The sequence below is a fragment of the Lycorma delicatula genome, chromosome 4, assembly GCF_047948215.1.
Source record: "Lycorma delicatula isolate Av1 chromosome 4, ASM4794821v1, whole genome shotgun sequence".
Lineage (NCBI taxonomy): Eukaryota > Metazoa > Arthropoda > Insecta > Hemiptera > Fulgoridae > Lycorma > Lycorma delicatula.
This window is the reverse complement of record NC_134458.1, coordinates 68,534,300-68,550,494: the sequence shown is the minus strand read 5'-3', so window position 1 is coordinate 68,550,494 and position 16,195 is coordinate 68,534,300. Positions and strand designations below refer to the sequence as shown.

General features: G+C 29.2%; 1 protein-coding gene across 3 annotated transcripts in view; it reads right to left on the bottom strand.

Annotated features, from left to right (window-relative positions):
• Positions 1-14,347: 14,347 nt before the first annotated feature.
• The window catches only part of LOC142323507 (OTU domain-containing protein 5-like), a 44,189-nt gene continuing 42,341 nt past the window's right edge, over positions 14,348-16,195 (bottom strand). The window contains exon 10 of one of the 3 annotated variants that reach the window (XM_075363252.1): positions 14,348-14,637. In XM_075363252.1, the coding sequence (XP_075219367.1) occupies positions 14,477-14,637 (161 nt within the window). In that variant the 3' untranslated portion in view covers positions 14,348-14,476. The remainder of the gene's footprint in view (positions 14,638-16,195) is intronic. The other 2 variants (XM_075363250.1, XM_075363251.1) reach the window with 2 other exon arrangements.

The following is a 16,195-nucleotide window of genomic DNA, read 5'->3' as shown; positions in this document are numbered from 1 at the left end:
TGATTAACATTCAATTTCATACCCTTCCATTATTTAATCATTCTTTCTTCTGTCCATGCTAGCCTTTTTAAGATGTTCTTTTCCTCTAGAAACTTAACTTCTGAAATCAACGTCCAGAAACGTGATCTGCCCTTTATATGTTCGTTTGATATCTTAAGCAGTTTAAAATCTTCAACTTCTTGAAAGCATTCCATTTTAGTTTTCCCGTTTTCAAAAAAGTTAAATATTTGTTTTGTAATCTACTGTTTTCCATTCTACACAGATGAACATAAAATTTTTATTTTCTTTTCCTCTAAAGTTGATAATCTCCCAGTTTTAGCAGAGATCTTCATTCAAAGTTTATAGATTCCTACACCTAGAATTGGACCATGAATACTTCTTAGTGTCTCTCTCCACATTTCCAATTTTTTTTTTTGTAAAGAAATTCAAGCATTCAAATCCATATTAATCTGCAGGTAAAATTCCTGTCTTATAAATAAATTTAAATGAATATAATAAATAATATCTTTGATGTTTAACATCAAAGATATTTTAATTTAAACATTTTACACAGATTTATTAATCTTTTTCCATTTGCATTTGTCTTTTTATGTGCTGGATATTTCTCCTTAATTTTAACATCTTCTTTTCAATTTGTGTATTAAAGTCACTTAGAAAGATTTTAACATGTTTAGCATTTAATTTACAGATTTCATTTTGATTTTAAATTGTGCTTGTTTGTTTAAAGTAAATAATTTTTTTATTCTGATCGGTACATAATACATTACATATAACATGTCAGAAATGAGTAGATATCCTATTCCTTGGATAAAATAGGAACTGTTCAGCATTTTCCTGGATGATTGAAGGAAAACTGTGGTAAAACCTTGATCAAAGCAGTATTACTGAATACACAATTAATTACAAAAATAAAAGTGATAAAAGCTCATCATTATCATCATATGGTTTTTTGCATGGTGGCAAGTACCTTATGCACCACTGTCTCCATCTATTTCTGTCCCAGGCCTACTCCTCATTACCTTGTAGTTTCCAATCTTCACCTCATCTATTAACTTCATCCTTTTTCTTCACTTCCTTTCTCCTTCTACTGGCCCTTCCAATGCAGTTGTCAAAATTTTACTTCCTTTAATCATATGTTCTAACCAGCTGTTCACTTTTCGCATAAGTGCTGTTTCTTCTTTAATCACATTCATTACTTCTTCACTTTATCTGTCCAACTTCTTTCTCTTTCCATTTCCATAACCACATCTCAAAAGCTTAAATCCAGTTTCTCTTCCTCTTCTTACCTCTAGGTCCGGACTTATAGGAATTTAATATACTAATAAATTATTTATAATTTAATATAGTAATTAATATGGATATAAAAAACCCATATTGATTGTTTAAAATATAAACACATGAAATAATCTTAAGGTAAATACATGAAGATACTAAATATAAAAAAGTAATTCACAATTCAGAAATACTTAATGAAAATTATATGAGTACTTTTATATACACATTGAACAGACTGCAGAAAATTCAGGGTTTTTACACTTCTTTATTATTATTTAAAAATTCATAACAGAAAAATTCTGTTTCTGTGAAAGAAAATTTTTTAATTGTATTTTAAATAAATTTGTTGAAAGATTTTTTAATGGTTGTCTAATAATTTATTAAAAATGGCAACAGAAACATAAAGCTCTTTGTTTTAAGCCAAAAGGCTCCAGTTTACCATCCATACATAAGAGAGAGCTAAAAGGTTCTCTCTTGTATCGTTACGTGAAAACAGTTCTCTTGTCTGATGTGGTAGAGGCTGATATTGTTATTTTTAAAGAACAAGTAGCTATCTTTTTTAGGAAAAATTGTACATTCATAAATAAAATCACAAGGCTACGTTAACTTTTTTAATCATTTTTTAAAAAGTTTTTATGTATTCTGAGATTCACGTGAATAATTAAAAATATATAAACACAGGAAAGCTACATTCTAAATGAACAAAATTGATTTAGAGCAAAAGGTAGTTCAAAATTATGTAAAGTTTGTATAACCTTCATGCTAAATTATAGAATATTGTAATCAGTTTAAAAACTATTTTATAACTTTAAACAAATGTCATGGGTATAAAATTTCAAATAAACAGAAAATTTAATCCTCTAAAAATAAGTGAATATTTCTGCTGTTCCAAGTTTCAATTTCTATTAATCGTTTTATGAATCAAATTAGGGTATGTGATTTCACTTACTAGATTCTTACAACATTATGGGGGGGGGGGAGTTAAGTAATAAGGAGGAACTACCGGTAAAGAAAAAATTACTGTTGACTTATTTTCAACTGAGATGGAAACTGAACTACTCCAGTAAATTGAACCAGTTATTCTGCTGAAGAAGGAGCTGAGTATAATTTTTCTTTTGGAGCTAATGCCCCACAAGAACCTCTGGAAAAACCATTCTAAATAATGTAATTTGTAAGTAACTCATTTACAGTTTTTAATAATTTCATGCCATTCAACAGAGCTAAATTACTTATAATAAATCTCACAGCAGAAATTTTTTACAAAAATAACAGAAATTGCTATTTTTAATCATAAAAAATGTCCAAATACAAATATCCAGTCATCACCAATTATGATTTTCTCTGAAATTACTTTGGTAGGAGTAAATGAATTTTAGCATCATTACAATAGTATAACTTTGTGAAAATTCACATAATTCATCAAAATACTGACCACTGTGCCAAATAACCTCAAATAATAATACAACAACCACCAAACACAGTAACAGAACCTAAATAACTAATACCAAAAGTCGACTTTTGCAGGATCCTGCATCATCAGTCGGTACAAAATTTCATCAAACAAAAAAATAAATAAATAAATACTTAAAAATTTAGAAAACATAAACCCTAACAATCACAAAACTTGAACAACATAACTCATTGCCAACTAGACTGATAATCTTATCCAACTGGATTATCAAGTGAAATTGGTCAAGTGCAATTGAAAACCTATAATAAGGCCTACCTTGTGACAGCCATTCTCAAAATAAACAACTAATATCCAAAATTTTAATGAAATTTGTTGGAGTCACCTTTAACAAACTGATTGGAATATTTCCATAATTATACGTATTCCTGTTCAAGCCAACAGATTTTTATTTTATTTTAAGTATAAATTATTTATATACCTTTACTTACACTTATTACTTAACAGTAACATAATTTTTTTTTCTTTACTGTAAAAGGAGTAACAGCTCTGTCACATGATATACAGGAAATATTTCTTCATTACAGGCTATACAACTGTTGCAGTTCGCACAATGACTTAATAATTTTAATGTAAAATGAATAAAAAGAGATTAGTAATATACCATTAGTTACATATCATAACCACTGGTGGCTTATAACTAAAATTAGTGGGGGTGCTGCTCCAGAAAATTTTTTTCTGGGTCTTTTCAAGACATGGTTAAAGTTTTACGTAAAATAAAAGAACCGAAAAAAAATGAATCAAGTAGAATATCTGGAAGCAGGATAATAATCTAATTCTACACTTTATCACAATCAAGAATATGGTACACGGAATTTGGTTTAACCAAATAAATAATAAAATGTCAAGTCAGATAATATTTTTTAGTATAATTAGATAATAACTTAATAAAATGTCCACTTAAAAACATTATAGTCCAATGGTGCTTTAAAATTTTTTTATACACAAAAACAAATACATAATTAGTTTTTACTAATTACCTTCTCTTTCACCCTTCCAGCGAGTTTTTAGACAGATTTGTCAATCAAAGAGACCTTGCTTTCTGCCATCTTCTGATCACTACTGAAAAAACAACTAAACTGCTTTCATATTTCTTCCACTGACTAAACTAAAAAAGGGAACGAACAAGGAATGTCCCATACACACATGGAGTAAAAAAAAAACTACCTTCCATCAGCACACCAGGGTCAGAAGTGTGGGAGCAACAGTGCTCACAGCTTCCTATGTGCGCATGCACACAACAGCCAAACACCACGCCACTGGAACTGTGAATGGCACAGTTTCATACAAAGATTTTTGTATCTTTTTCACAAACTGGGAGATAGCTTCTGACATTAAGCTTAAGGATTATATATGGTACGAGTATAAAGAAAGGATTAAAGAAAAAAGGGATCATTATATTAAATGTTATCAGTAATATCAAGTGGAAATAGGAGATGCTGCAGTTCCACAGTGCCTATACACAAGCCGCTTTGATCATAACTAAATGACAAATTATTTACATAAAATGTCATTAAATGTTCTTATTCAATATTAAAATTTATGAAAGAAATAATGTATTTTTAATTTACCAACATTCTAATAAGAATTACTGTAATATAAAATAATTAAAATACAATTTATAAAAATTAACATAATAATGATAATATGTGGGGAATAAACAGAAAATTACATATTTTTTTTATTTTGTTTCATAAAAACTATCTATTTCCAAACTGTGAATGTTGAAAAAACATGATAAATGAACTTCGCATTTCTCTGAGAACAGGCAGTAATATATGTCAAAATTTTGAAATCAAATTATTGTATAGTATCATTCTTTTATTCAAGTATTTTATAATAACATAAAAGTAAAAATTCCAAACAATGTTTTTAAAAATAATCCATATGAATTTATTTTATTCAGTAATTCATTTAAACCATTCAATAATTACCAGTTTGTTATGAAATTATATGGTTATTCTGCCATTTAATTTAACAGCACTGCTTAAAATATTTTTTTCAGTTGAATGCATAAAAATTAATCATTTATTTTTTCTGTTTGTTTTTTTATGACTATTGTTGAACAACAGTGCTGTTTTTATTGCTAGGAATCTCAATCCCAAGTATACATAACTTGTGCTAGGCTGAGTATGAAAATTTGATGAACATAAAAAAGTGTTCACATATGGACAGAATGTTCATGTCCCAAGTCAGGGTGAATGATGAACATCCAGTTTTGAAAATAAAATGGAATATCCATTCCAAACTTTCAGTAGAATCTTAATAAAGTGATAAAGCAAAACAGACAAATATTGTTTAAGAAATAGGTAATGCACAAGTGAAAAGATGCACTTTTAGAGTTTTTGTTAACATCTGGATTTCCAAAGGAATAAGTAAAAAATGTTAAATTTACATAACTTTTTGCATTGGTCTTGCAACTGATTATTTAACTAAGCACTTTGAGTTTGTAATGCCTTAAATCATGTTAATTGATAAAACATGTTAAATAAACAAATATTTCTGCAATAGTACTGCATACATATATTCTGAGTCATGGATGCTTTATGTAGAATGTTTCATGTTAGTTGATAAGTTAGTCAAATGGTTAAACATTTGAATTAAGGTGACTGCCCTGTTACTTTACAGTGATGTTTATTGACACAGAAACTGTTAGATTTGAAGTTGATTTTGTAATTTAAATGTTTATCTTGTTGATCTTTTAAAATCTTAAACCATTTTTACATCTATTTTTGCAGTAGCAATGTGGAAGTTTAAAAACTTGAAATTTTTTGTAACATGTCACTAGATGTTGAGAGTAATTTGAAGTGTATTTCCTGACTTTACTTTTCAGAAGATATTCTTCAAATCTTCATACAATTTGGCCTACATGAAAGTGACTAGTATGTCCCGTTTAATTTCTTATACTCTGGACTGCATTTCTGCAGAAATGTACTGGAATTTTTGGTTTAAAAATACTGTTGTCCATTGAACAAAATTAATTCACTGAAATAAATCTTTTGTTAAATTTATCACTAATATTATTTTCTACATTCTTCTTTCATCTTTAATTACTAATAAATCTATTATAATAGTATTATGGCTAAGGTAGCTATAGCCATATGCTACACATATTACATAGCTATAAGAATTATAATTTACTTTGCTCGTCTTGAAAATCTTGAGATTCTTGGGAATAATCAACACTCTATGTATTAACGTTGCCATTTTGTTTTTTACATGTATGGATGATGCAAATTGGTATGCACTGTAATATCAGTCATTAATAGTTTCCTGTAAAATTTGTTGGGAAAAATTGTTTTTATATTTTATCATAATCAGAGATCTGAATTTAAGAGAGCATTAAAAGATTTAAATGGCAGAAAGGCTCCTGGAATAGACGGAATACCTGTAGAATTACTGCGCAGTGCAGGTGAGGAAGCGATTGATAGATTATACAAACTGGTGTGTAATATTTATGAAAATGGGGAATTTCCATCAGACTTCAAAAAAAGTGTTATAGTTATGATACCAAAGAAAGCAGGGCAGATAAATGTGAAGAATACAGAACAATTAGTTTAACTAGTCATGCATCAAAAATCTTAACTAGAATTTTATACAGAAGAATTGAGAGGAGAGTGGAAGAAGTGTTAGGAGAAGACCAATTTGGTTTCAGGAAAAGTATAGGGACAAGGGAAGCAATTTTAGGCCTCAGATTAATAGTAGAAGGAAGATTAAAGAAAAACAAACCAACATACTTGGCGTTTATAGACCTAGAAAAGGCTTTCGATAACGTAGACTGGAATAAAATGTTCAGCATTTTAAAAAAATTAGGGTTCAAATACAGAGATAGAAGAACAATTGCTAACATGTACAGGAACCAAACAGCAACAATAACAATTGAAGAACATAAGAAAGAAGCCCTAATAAGAAAGGGAGTCCGACAAGGATGTTCCCTATCGCCGTTACTTTTTAATCTTTACATGGAACTAGCAGTTAATGATGTTAAAGAACAATTTAGATTCGGAGTAACAGTACAAGGTGAAAAGATAAAGATGCTACGATTTGCTGATGATATAGTAATTCTAGCCGAGAGTAAAAAGGATTTAGAAGAAACAATGAACGGCATAGATGAAGTCCTACGCAAAAACTATCGCATGAAAATAAACAAGAACAAAACAAAAGTAATGAAATGTAGTAGAAATAACAAAGATGGACCCCTGAATGTGAAAATAGGAGGAGAAAAAATTATGGAGGTAGAAGAATTTTGTTATTTGGGAAGTAAAATTACTAAAGATGGACGAAGCAGGAGCGATATAAAATGCCGAATAGCACAAGCTAAACGAGCCTTCAGTAAGAAATATAATTTGTTTACATCAAATATGAATTTAAATGTCAGGAAAAGATTTTTGAAAGTGTATGTTTGGAGTGCCGCTTTATATGGAAGTGAAACTTGGACAATCGGAGTATCTGAGAAGAAAAGATTAGAAGCTTTTGAAATGTGGTGCTATAGGAGAATGTTAAAAATCAGATGAGTGGATAAAGTGACAAATGAAGAGGTATTGCGGCAAATAGATGAAGAAAGAAGCATTTGGAAAAATATAGTTAAAAGAAGAGACAGACTTATAGGCCACATACTAAGGCATCCTGGAATAGTCGCTTTAATATTGGAAGGACAGGTAGAAGGGAAAAATTGTGTAGGCAGGCCACGTTTGGAGTATGTAAAACAAATTGTTGGGGATGTAGGATGTAGAGGGTATACTGAAATGAAACGACTAGCACTAGATAGGGAATCTTGGAGAGCTGCATCAAACCAGTCAAATGACTGAAGACAAAAAAAAAAAAAAAACATAATCAGAGAAAGGAAGTTCATGCAGTAATTCTTTTCAGTCCCATGAATGGTTTTTTTAAAATACTGTTTAATTAATTTAATTGTTTCACTGTACCATTAAAAATAATAAAAAAATGTTTTTTACATATCTGCAATATGAAATAATGTGTATTTTCTATTTTGGTTGGGCAACAAATGTCTACTTTCCCAGTGGTTCGAATACATAACAGAAAAAAGCACTTGACATGAAGAAAAGAATAAGTGCTAACGAAGTATGTGATATTAGTTTTTATAATTATAATCTACTGGTAGGATGTAATTTGCTACATTATTCAACATGTTTGTATTGGTATTATATTATTTTATAGAATTAAATATTGTGAAAAATATATAATGAAATTTATACATACAGAAAATCTTCACTCTTCTTATTAATCATCACAGTTCTGTGGTAACTCTCATTGAGTGGGTGAGTCAAATGATAAATTAACTGTTGTATAATATTGCACATCTGTGTTTAAATTCAGTTATTTCAAACTAGATCTAGGTGCCCATGTTATTAGCTCACTTTCTCTATTGAAAATCAATTAATACTTTTTTAATAATAATTGTTAACTATTGCAGTGTCAATATATTACTGAAATATTACCATTTAAAGCTTATAATTTCTCAGTACATTAAATGTTCTCGTACATAAATAAAATTTTTATAACCTTCTTTTAGAGCTTATTGTAGCCAAATTAAAAACGTTCCTTCATTTTTTAAACAAAGCTAGTCATGGATACCAAGATTCAAACTTCTGTTTATTAAATTTTTATGTAAGGAATTGTATTCATAATACATGCAAAGTTAAAAAAATATCTTTGTGAATGGACATTTCATTTATACACTCTATATTCTCTTTGCATAAGGAATCACAAATACTGTACTTGAGAAGTATATTCCATAGGTCAAAATAAAGAAAGATTTTCATATGTATACATATAGAAATTTTTTTCTTTCCTAGTTATCAATACCCCTAATTGATTTTGAGAAACAGTCATGTTCACCAGAACTATTTTTGGGATAGTATTCACAAAATTTATAAGGTAAAATTATGCTAAATTTCATGAATGTAAACACAGAAAATTTCCAGTTTTTAGAGTAAATTGACTTATTTTTAAAAAAAGGATCCACTGTAATGGATAAAATTATCACTTAATACACATTAAAAAAGTTATTTAATTAAATAGACGAATGTAAAAAACCACTCTTCTTTTGTGTAAATAAACTTTGTAAAACATAAAAAAACAATTAATGAATTAAAAACTAGGACCTGTAAAAATGAATTTTTAAGAACATTCATGAAATGAAATCAACTAAAACAAAAGTTTAAATTTCTAATTTTTTGAAAACTAAACTGAATAAAAAAATACTAAATTAAAAATCATGTTTAAAAGATTGGCCAAAATCATCATTACTAATTCTGTATACTCTGTAGTTAAAATACTCATTTCTCGATCCATTTGTCCAAAGTTCATTCCCAGGAAGAGTTTAGTATTTTTAGATCCATCTCACTTTCCCACTTAAAATATAACTTTATTTTGTTCCAGATGGTACAGTAATTCTAGAAGAAAATAAAAAAGTAGTAACATTTAAACAACTAAAGATCTCAACTATAATAACATTATTGATCTCGTTTGTTTCTACAAACATTATTTAGTTATGCTAATATAATTTATTAAATATGTAACTCTACTACTGTTAAGTGGTTGGTAATAGTAAATGGCTGATAAACTATTCAAGTCAGGGTTGATTTTAATAAGCTCAAATGTGTTAAAGGTTGATCAATACTTGCTTTGAATTAAATGTTTGATTATTATTATTATTATTATGGTACTATAAATTAATAATTATTGTATTAAGCAGATAATATTTATTCCTACAAATAGTGGTACCTGCATTATCCAGAGAATGAAATTTTGATATTAGAGAGATTAGATGATAAATTTCCATGGCATGATCAATCTGATTTACTTAGCAATTTGATGAAACCACACTGCTTAACGTTGAATGAAATGCTAAGCCATCACTATTAAGTAATTTAACAACGTTTCCTCTAACCTGAAGTACTGTTATAGTTTGGGGTTAATTCAGTCAAGTAGAATGAGTTTTTAGGATTCAAATATGGGCTGTCGGATATTGATGCTGGTAAATATGAACCATATAACTCAATATTTAATAAATTAAAAAGTCAAATATTACCATATGTTTATATTTATCACAGCTAAAAAATCTTTGAATGTACTATTTCAAATAAAAATAATCACCTTTAAAATTTATATATATTCACCTGTATGAAACCAAATGATGGAAATATTATTTCATAATATTTCAGCCTACAAGCATGGAACATCCATGCTGTTTTTTTTAAAAATAATCTCACAATAAAAAAAATCTTCAAACCAGTTTGTTTAAAATTAAACATTTCCTTTTACAAAAAAAAATTAATTTTTTGATGGGTTTTTAAATGATACAACTAGATAAATATATAATTCTTTCCATACTTATTCAATGTGTGTATGTAAAAATATGTACTCAGGTACTTAAGAAATGAAAACAGCTATTTTATTCTGTAAAAACTTTAATAATTTATTATATTCCTGTAGCTACATCATTATTTCATAAATTGTAGTTTAACCTTGGCCCTGCTAATGTCTGCTTGTTACTAATTTTTATTTCGAGACTGCAGCATAATAATACGTTTTTTCACAGTGATTAAGAAAACTATCTTCAACAATTATACTAAATAATTTTTTTTTTTGTGTATTAAAGCGATTAATTTTGCAAATTTAATATTTTTCTTTTTGTGAAATCTATAATTGTACTATGTATTATTATTGGTTGAATAACATTAATTAGAGAGAAGGTATTGTTCAAGGTCTTTGGATTAGGCAGTGTTGCTCTATCAATCTGGCTTATCATATATCTCACCTCTGTTCATTGCATCTGCTACTGAAATTAGATAGTATTTATTTTTAAAATCAGATGCTATTTACTTCTAAAAACAGATATGTGGAACATTATTGTATGTTTGCGAGTGAATTTAAATAACAACCAATTCGTAAAAGTAAAATTTGAATTACTGAAGTAATTTTAAGTTAAAATTATATTACAGAGGATCCTGAATAATCCAAACTGAAAAGGAGAAAATGCAAAAACAATTAATTTTACATTTGGTATTTTCCAAATCTACATGGCCGTAAGTAAGTTTGACGTTTGTTTATCACGCCCCTCTCTATATTGATTTTTTGACTAGGTTTTTGAGTGTTGATGACTCCTGTTTATTTATAGCTCAGTAAAGCAACAAATTACTCCCTCCCTAGAATTTGTTAAGCATTCCATACTATAGCAGATAAAAATGTTTATCTTGTTCTAATGTGAATCAGTAGCCGATGTGTTGTGTTTCTTTTTATCTTCTGTTAATCAGTTTGATGTGCGATTGTTTTTTGTAAGAATTAATGTTTCATTTTAATAAAATTTTTATTCTGTAGTACGTACTGAAATTGCGTGACTCACTTCACTTTACTTAAATTTACCTATTACTAGAATATTTTAAGGAAATACCTATTTATCACTAGTTTTTAATTAAATTTTAAAATGGCTTCAAAAATAAATCATGTAACTTTATCACTTTCAGATAAATCTAGTATTCTTGAATTCCTTGTAAAAGATGAATTGTCAAACTAGTTAAATTTAATGTTGGTAAATCAACTATCAGTGATATAAGAAATAATAAAGAAAAAATTCTGTCATACTTGTCATCAACTGAATCAGGGCCTAGCAAACAGTGAACAGTGAAATTTGATGACTCCAGTATATGAGGCCGTAACCCACCGGGTTGGTCTAGTGGTGAACGCGTCTTCCCAAATCAGCTGATTTGGAAGTCGAGAGTTCCAGCGTTCAAGTCCTAGTGAAGCCAGCTATTTTTACACGGACTTGAATACTAGATCGTGGATACCGGTGTTCTTTGGTGGTTGGGTTTCAATTAACAACACATCTCAAGAATGGTCGAACTGAGAATGTACAAGACTACACTTCATTCACACTCACATATCATCCTCTGAAGTATTATCTAAACGGTAGTTACCGGAGGCTAAACAGGAAAAAGAAAGAGAAAGTGTATGAGGCCGTGTACTTATGGATTTAATGGGAAAGATCACATTGTACTGCAATCTCCAGATAAATCATAAAATTTATGGGAAAATCTTTTCAAACTGAACCCAGAAAAGGAATTTAAAGCCAGCAATGGCTGTCTGGAAGGATAAAAAAGATACGGCATACACTGCTTAATGGTTTCAGTAGAAAAACTTTCTTTCGATCCTAGTGTTGTTGAGCCATTTCAAAATATACTTCTAAAAAACTTAAGAATTACAATTAGTGAAAGAACGAATTCATAAAACAGATGAAAGTGGTTTGATGTGGTGAGTCCTTCCTCATAAAACATTCGCTCAACGAGCTGAAGTTTCTGCTTAAGCTTTGTTCAACCGACATCAGTAGTTTGCCTAAGGGAAAAGACTCATACTACACTGCTGTAGGAAGCTGACTGAGAGATATGGCTGGCTACCAGCCAGATTAAGGCTCCAAGCGCTTTAATGGTGAACAGGTACTTGCTGGCATTCAGCGGCCTAGGCATGGCAGCAAATTGCTGTCTTTGATGAGATAAATTTAATTACTGATAGTCAAATATGTTTTAGTAGTTGACAGGGTGCACCTACCCATTTTAGTGATATATGACAAGTGGGCAGCAGGACACGCAAGCGAATAGTGTATGGTACCATGCTTATTCTGCTCACACTTTTTGGTTAGCTCTAGGAACTAGTTAGGGCACTGGTTGCTAACTGTTTTGTGGCTCAGAAGCCATTTGTGGCATAGACATTCGGTCTTATGTTTTAGGGTGACCGAATGGGGTGGTGGTGGGAGAAATGCCAAGCAAACCAAACCAAATATTGGCTGTACTCAACTCCATTCTAACTGCTATTGAAAACAAACCAGTAAACCGATTTCAACGCACTATCACAGGTTTGTAGAGGGGGATTTTAGCTATCATGTGCTGCCACACCCAACTTGATAGTACCTTTTTTCTCTGTGTAGCACATAAAACTGTGCAAAAATTATGAGCTGAGCCTTGTATTTTGCAGTAATAGAAAACATAAAACAAAAAGCAAACATGGGTCTGAAATCAACCAACAGATACTTATTTTTTCTGTTTTCATAATAAATAATAAAATCAGTGTCTAACAGGAAAATATGAAAAAATCAAATCAAAAAAACAAATCTTACAATCAAAACAAATATTATTTATTCATATAATTCTGCATAATGGGTAAAAATTATACATCGGGTGTAAACTGCAATCAACAAATAAGCAATTATGAATAAGTAATTACAACATAACTTTTTAAATTTACAGTAAAAATTATCTATACTATCTTCTTGAGTAAATTATATATATTTTATAATATTACAATTCAATGTGAGTGATCTGTACATACACATTTTATACAAAATAATTATTAATACTTATAAAGCAACCACTTAAATAAAGTAACTGTTCAAAAAAACCCTAGATATCAGTGTTTAACAAGACAGATTAAATCCTTTACAAGATTCAATTATGTAATTAATTCCTTTAATAATTATTAAATTTATTATGAAAAAAGATCACAGTAACATATTATGACAGATAAATAATAAGAATAAATACATAGCATTAACATTTCTAATAATTATTATTGTTCATAAAAAAAAAATTATACTGATACTCTTCAGTGTGTTGAAAAAAAAACAAAGATATCAGTGTTTAATAAGACAGATTAAGACAAGAAATAATAAACCCTCCTAGAAGATTCAATTATGTAATTAATAATTAACTTATTGTGAAAAAAAAGATCACAGTAACATATGACATATAATTAATAATAAATACAGATCATTATAGTTTCTAATAATTATGGTTAATAAAAAAAGAGAATGATATTCTTCAGTGTGATGTAACAAAATTTATAAAAAAATACTTCCTTAGTAATATAAAAAAACTCCTTCATTAACATCTTAAATTAACAAACTATAATAACAAAAAGAAATTCTTTTTAACATTTTTAATAACTAATTAATCACATGAAAAACAGAGTGCTAGTGACAACAGAAATAAAATGTTTTCTTTTTAACATTTTTATTAACAAATTAAATATATGAAAAAAAGGATCAATATTGAAAGACAACAGAAGTAAACAAAAAAAACACAATTACTTCAAAATAATGACTTATCCAATTAAATTCAAAACAAAAGAACATGAAATATATAACTGTTAGATATATTTTACCTAAATAAATAAAATATCACAATTTTTCCCCTAATAGCAAATACATTTTTATTTTATTTTACAAAATTATGGATATTATTATGAAACAAATTATGCTTTGATTTATACTGGAAACAAAAATGGTTATAATAGTTAAACATTAAATGTTTACATTTAGTACAATATCTTAACAATACATAATTTTTAAATGTCTGTATTACATGTTAAACATTAAATACATACATATACATATATATATATATATATATATATATATAAACTAGAATTTACATGATTTCATACTTTTTTCATACTTTTATTATTTAACAAACTATTACTTAATTTAAATACAGTATATATATATATATATATATATATATATATATATATATATATATATATATATATATATATATATATATATATATATATATATATAATATTAATACTTACATCAAAATGCAAATTAAGTGATAATAAGTAATGTATATAAATGTAATGTAGCAATAAGTTCATCGTGTAAAAAAGTGTCATCTGTTCTTCACAAATTCATGATATCACATGTTTCATGGTATCCAGTTACCTGGAAGTGGATGGCCCCCCAAAAATGTCACGGTCATCATTGTTTTCTTCTGTCTGGTGGCATGAGGTATTAGTCTTTTTTAAATTGTCGAGATATTCTTGTTGTGATGTCGCCAACACTTGGGCAAGTATTCCTGCATCTTCCCATTCTGATAATCCTGTTAAACGGCACAAAATATTTTATATAAATGAAACATATGACACCAAACCCGATATCCTATTAGAGACTAAATTTAAAAATTATCATCAATTAATAAAAATATCAACCAGTATGAAAACTGAATGACATTCGCTGTTTAACAGCCATGATTATATTGGTGTGCATGATTTCATTTTTTTTTTGTCTTTAGTATTCACACCGAGCTTTCCAATTATTTACATTAGTGCAAACGGTATGTTGGTATAAAAAGCACCATGATGTTTTTTGTTAATTAATAGATTTAAAAAACATATAATCTTAGTTAAAGCTTGCAGCTGTATTTCATAATATACAAAATTCTTCTTTCTTACTATTACAAAAAATAATTATAAGTCAGATATTTATACAGTAACTACACAATTAGTTATTTACTTTATACAGGAAATCATATGAAAATTACAGGTTTTGTATATGATATTCTAAGTTTGAAATAAAAATTAAAAAACAAATATTACAACTGAAGATGTGGGTTGCCACAAAGGTGCTATTGTAAAGTTATGAAAAAATAAGGTAAGTGTCATCTTATTTACTTTTTCATTTCTGTACTTAGGTGGATGAAGTTGTATATATACAGGGTGATTCAAAGAAACAGGAAATTTTGAAAGTTGTGTTGGTAGCCATGGGCGATTAGTACCACTTGATAAGTGACGCCAGCCTCTCTAACCTAACCTGCCATTTAGTTGTCATGGATCCTTGGAGTGGTGTGCAACGTGCATTTGCTATCAAAGCGTTTTACAAAAACAATGACAGTGTGGAGGGAGCGCGTAGAGAATTTCGCCGTCATTTTAATCTGGAACGGCACGACCGTGTTCCATCAGCACATGCAATTAAAACATGGATATCTAATTTTGAGGAAACTGATTCGGCAATGAAAAAGAAACCTCCAGGCCGTGAGCGAACCGTCCGTACACCACAGAATGTTTAAGCTTTACAAGATGCTGTCACACGAAGTCCACATCGGTCAATCCGTCGTCTCTCAGCATCTTTACAATTGCATAGTTCAAGTATTCAAAGAATGTTAGTGAAGGACTTGCAATTCCATCCATACAAATTGCTGATCGTCCAGGAACTGAAACCGAACGATGCAGTTGTGCGAGCAACAACATTACAATACATTTCTGTAATGTAATGCTTCAGAAGATAAATGATAATGAAGAGTTTGCTCACGAACTGTGGATGTCAGACGAAGCGCATTTCCACCTCAGTGGATTTGTTAACAAGCAAAATTTCAGATACTGGGCACAAGAAAATCCTACACAGCTACACCAGCGTCCTTTGCACAGCCAGAAAGTGACCGCGTGGTGTGCTATGTCATCTTACGATGTTATAGGCCCTTATTTTTTTGAGGATGACAACGGTCTTGCGATTACAGTGACGTCGGCTCGTTATGTAGCCGTGCTTGAAACCTTTGTTGTGGAACAACAAAAGAGATTTCCACCAATTTTTAACACAGCCTGGTTTGAACAAGACGGAGCAACATCACATACTGCACGAATATCGATGGCAGCTGTACGCCG